We start from the raw sequence: 4,769 nt of genomic DNA on the forward strand, positions 1-4,769 counted from the left end.
TGTTGCCGCGCCCCCCGGCCAATCACGACGGAGGAAGGTCCGCCGGCCCCGCCCCCACCTCGCCGCCGGGCGCGCGCAGCTCGCGCCTGAGGAACTGCGGCTGCGGTTCCGAGCTGGCTCTGGGGCTGTTTCCATTGAATGGCCAGGAAGGGTGAGGCCCCAGCGGTGGCCCGGGGGTTGGGTCCGAGGGTCGCGGGCCCTCAGAGCACTGCAGCCGCGGAGACGCAGCCTCCGCCTCCAAATCCGGGCCTCTGGGGGCGGCAGGCCCTGCGTTCCTGGGAAGCCGGGGTTCCTAGTGGTCTTCGCTAGGGGCGGGGGTGGGGTATCAGCCCCGTCGCTGGGCCTCGGACAGGGCGACCTCGCCCACAGTGAGCGCCGCCGGCGGCCCGCATCCCCCCTCCGACGTCGAGGTCATCTCCCAAACCTTTGAATCCGGGAAGCCTTCTCCGGCCGCCGTCTCCCCGGATACCCCCTTCCCCCAGCTCGCTGTAAACACCTTTTATTTAATGACCTCTGAGACACCCCCTACCCTCATCCTGGGTCCCTCGGGGCACAGGCCAGTGAATCGTAAGCGTCCGGAGCCCTGGAATGCGGCCCAAGCGAAAAGGCTACCCCGGCGTGGCGGGGGGGGGTGCGGTCCGCGAGTCCGAGACCGAGGGGTGGCGACTGGCGCTGGGGGTAACACCAGGGCTGGGGAACCCGGAGCCCATCCCGCCGGCACTGCAGCCTCTCTCGCCGCAGCGTCTGGCTCCGCCCAAGCCCGAGCCCCGGGTGGGATTGGAAGCCGGGCCCCAGCCTTTTCTAGAATTCAGGCTTGCAGAGCGGCTGCAAGTGTCTGCCTGCCACCTGCAGCGGGACAATTCCAAACACCTGTTGAAAGTGCAGATTCCCCTATCTAGTGCGGGGTGCGGGAGGCGGGAGCCCGGAGCCCGGGTACGCAGAATATGGGTTTTAACGGAGTGTTTTAGGGGATGTTGTGCATACTAGATTTTGAAGTCAGGAAATAAAGAAGAGTGTAAGTGTCCGGTTTGTGCCCCTAGCTCTCGGTGCAAAGCGTTCCTGCAGAATTGCTTCCACGTAAAGGGACCTTCGGGAAATTTCGCTGGACACCGGCTGGCATTGACAAACCCAGCGTCCCTGAGCCTTGTGAGGTTTCCAGGCAGGTTGATTGCGAGGCAACATGTCTGCTTCGGTGAAAGAAAGCCTTCAGCTTCAGCTACTGGAGATGGAAATGCTGTTTTCTATGTTTCCTAACCAAGGAGAAGTAAAACTTGAAGATGTAAATGCCCTGACGAATATAAAGAGGTATTTGGAAGGCACAAGGGAGGCGCTGCCGCCAAAAATCGAATTTGTAATTACGCTCCAGATTGAGGAGCCCAAGGTAGGTGCCCTGATTTAAGTGTTTGCCAGGTGCCCAGTTTTTAACTGAAACATCTGGAACAGCTTTCTGTCAAGGAAAGATAGAAATATTCCGGGTGCATATTACCTTGTTTGAAAGATATGGAATGTTCTGTAAATTGTCTTCAGTAAATATCTTGAATTTTATGTAAACATACACACCTTTTTAACAAATATACCTGGAGTTTTTATTGAAGCTATCTTGCAGTCTTATGCCGTTATTATTTTGTTCACTCATCCAGTTGGACTACCTTGCACATGTATCATGATTTTCATAAATCTAAATATCTCCTGTAACAAAACTGGCTTTTAAGGAGTAAATGAGTGGATTTTTTTATGGCACAACACAGAAAGCAAATACGGATGGAAAAATCTAAAGACTAAAAATGAATTTACCTCCATCTTCTGATCCATTTATATCCAGCAACATTAGCATAGCATAGGTAACATGCGGACTGGGCATTTGAGAACCACTGTTGTAGCTATTTCCTACTCATCCTTCAGTTGTCAGGAAACTTCCTGGTTCCCCAGACTGGATTCTGTCCCGCTGGTTACACACTTCAATGGAACCCTCCACTTTTCCATGGTAATGCTTCTCACAATTGAAATTAAATACTTGCTATGTGTAATTATTTGTTTAATGTGTGTCTCCTTCACTAGGCTCTGGACTTCATGAAGAGCAAAAATAGTGTCTGGCTTATTCACTTATTTATCCCAGCACAAGGGCACCTGGCACATGTAGTTGTTCAATAAATACTGAAATAATTAATGCATAAAAGGAAGCAATCGTGTATGAAAAGTACCTGGTACACAGCTGTCATTTAATAGTAGCAATAACATTTCTCAAAATCATGCAGTTGCTATTGATAAACTAGCTTATGGGATGTTATGGTATTTAAATCTATTTGATTTTCATTTTAAGGTGAAAATTGATTTGCAAGTGACCATGCCTCACAGCTACCCCTATGTAGCATTGCAGCTGTTTGGACGGTCATCTGAACTTGACAGACATCAGCAGCTACTTCTCAACAAAGGTCTCACTTCTTACATAGGGACTTTTGATCCAGGTGAGCTCTGCGTATGTGCAGCAATCCAGTGGCTACAGGACAACAGTGCATCTTATTTCCTGAGCAGAAAGCTTGTGTATGAACCATCTACACAAGCAAAGCCAGTCAAGAACACATTCCTCCGAATGTGGATCTACAGTCACCATATATATCAGCAGGACCTAAGGAAAAAGATTTTGGATGTTGGGAAAAGGTTAGATGTGACTGGATTTTGCATGACAGGAAAGCCTGGTATAATTTGTGTGGAGGGTTTCAAAGAGCACTGTGAGGAGTTCTGGCACACAATTAGGTACCCCAATTGGAAGCACATTTCTTGTAAGCATGCCGAAAGCGTGGAGACAGAAGGAAATGGTGAGGACCTGCGCCTTTTCCATTCTTTTGAAGAATTACTCCTTGAGGCCCATGGTGACTATGGATTAAGGAATGACTATCACATGAATCTGGGCCAGTTCTTAGAATTTCTCAAGAAGCACAAAAGTGAGCATGTTTTTCAGATACTATTTGGTATTGAAAGCAAAAGTTCAGACTCGTAAAAAGCTATTGAGAGGCCTATGCTTGTAATTTCACTAAGTCAGTATTTCTGTTATTAAGAGCAAAATAAAAAGGCTGGTGGCTGTGTAGCATCCTCAGTGCAAAACCCAGCTCCCAAATTTTCACCTGGTAATGAATTTCAACTGACAGTGAAATGAATAGGCCTTTAAACTTTATAACAGTGCAATTGTGATGTTATCTCTAGGTTCTTGTGTTAAGTCATTCAAAAACTATTTCATTGTAAATTAATAAAAACAATCCATTTAACTTGTGAAGCTGATTTGATTGAAGGGTGATCCAAAGCCCATAGCTAACATCAAAAATCAAACTGCAGTTACGAATTGAAAAATATGATTAGCATTTGTTTCACATTGCTAGCATACGTGTGACACACCCACTTGTCTTTCATTATTGGAAGTCTAAATCAAGTTTAAAATGAGAACAGGAAGGACATGTTTACTTTTTTAAGACGGACTCTGACTTCGTCGCCAGGCTGGAGTACAGTGGCACGATCTCGGCTCTCTGCATCCTCCGCTTCGTAGGTTGAAGTGATTCTCCTGCCTCAGCTTCCCAAGTAGCTGGGACTACAGGCATGCACCACCATGCCCAGCTAATTGTTATATTTTTAGTAAAGACAGGGTTTCATCATGTTGGCCAGGATGGTCTCGATCTCTTAACCTCGTGATGTGATCCACCCGCCTCGGCCTTCCAAAGTGCTGGGATTACAGGTGTGAGCCACTGCACCCAGCCTGTTTACTTCATTTCTTACTTTAAACTCATATTTTGAGTGTTTTAGTAAAACTAGCTCCTAATAGCAGTGGCAAAGGACTCAGAGAAATGAAGTCCCAGGAGTTAAAAGATGACCCACGATGCTATATTTTCTGGCTGTTTATATCAGTTAATGATACTAGCAATCCTGATACCAGTATTAGTTTAATTCTTATCCAGAAAAGATAAATACATGGGTCCTTGTCTATAAAGTATTCCCGTTTCAATCCAACCTTTGCCTGTGTGCCAGTATGCATTACTATACAGGGCAAGAGAGTGTTGAGGGTACCAGTGTGGATATCTGCATCATTACCTTATTGGGAAAAACATATATATATAAAATTCTACAGTCTGGTGATGTTACTGCCATCTCTGAAAATTCCAAGCTCCACAGGCTTCACCAGGCTTTTCAAAATGAGAGTTTATTTTAATGATTAAAAACTAACGCCTATTTAAGTAGCTCTTGCCAAGCCTTTTCATTCTCCATCCCGCCCCAAGTATTTCTGTGAGTCTCATGTGCTAAAAGATGTCCTGAGCAGCCTCAGCAGCTTTCCCTGTTTCTGTAGTCAGCTACTGCTGCCCTTTCCCAGGAGGCATCCCATTCTCCTTCTGGGTCCCCTCCAGATGCCAAAGCTGGGTGCTGGGATTTAGGAAGATGGAGGGAAACACCTCATTCCCCATTCTGTAACACATCCTGTTAGATGTCAGACAGTGCTGCTTGTGCTGGGGAGCCTATAGAACTTCTGATGAAACTACCTTCTGGTTTTACCCTCTGTGCCATGGATGCAGACGTGTCCTTGGGCTACGGAGAGGACATGATGGACCAGGAGGCCCTATCCCCAGGAGGCCTTAGAACTGGATCCACTTTGTACTGCCTCTTTCTTCTTAGGTCACAGTGAGTTTCCTCTCAGGGCACAACTCAGATCTTCAACACTCGCTGTGGGCCTGCCCCGCCAGGTCCTCCAGCTTGCCATTCATGTTTCCATCCTAGCCTGGGTTGTGCTG

General features: G+C 47.2%; 1 protein-coding gene across 3 annotated transcripts; it reads left to right on the plus strand.

Moving 5' to 3' along the window:
- Nucleotides 1–20: 20 nt before the first annotated feature.
- On the plus strand, nucleotides 21–3,263 carry RWDD2A (RWD domain containing 2A). 3 transcript variants are annotated; one of them, XM_050788169.1, is made up of 3 exons: nucleotides 21–151; nucleotides 1,041–1,381; nucleotides 2,321–3,263. In XM_050788169.1, exons 2-3 carry the CDS (start codon nucleotides 1,181–1,183, stop codon nucleotides 2,996–2,998), a joined length of 879 nt encoding a protein of 292 aa, XP_050644126.1. In that variant the 5' UTR covers nucleotides 21–151; nucleotides 1,041–1,180; the 3' UTR covers nucleotides 2,999–3,263. The 3 variants fall into 3 exon arrangements, with proteins under 3 accessions (XP_050644126.1, XP_050644127.1, XP_050644128.1); XM_050788170.1 differs by having other exon boundaries at nucleotides 70–151; nucleotides 1,041–1,984; XM_050788171.1 differs by lacking the exon at nucleotides 21–151 and having other exon boundaries at nucleotides 1,305–1,381; nucleotides 1,903–3,263.
- Nucleotides 3,264–4,769: the final 1,506 nt, after the last annotated feature.

Source organism: Macaca thibetana, chromosome 4 (assembly GCF_024542745.1).
Source record: "Macaca thibetana thibetana isolate TM-01 chromosome 4, ASM2454274v1, whole genome shotgun sequence".
NCBI classification, from domain to species: domain Eukaryota; kingdom Metazoa; phylum Chordata; class Mammalia; order Primates; family Cercopithecidae; genus Macaca; species Macaca thibetana.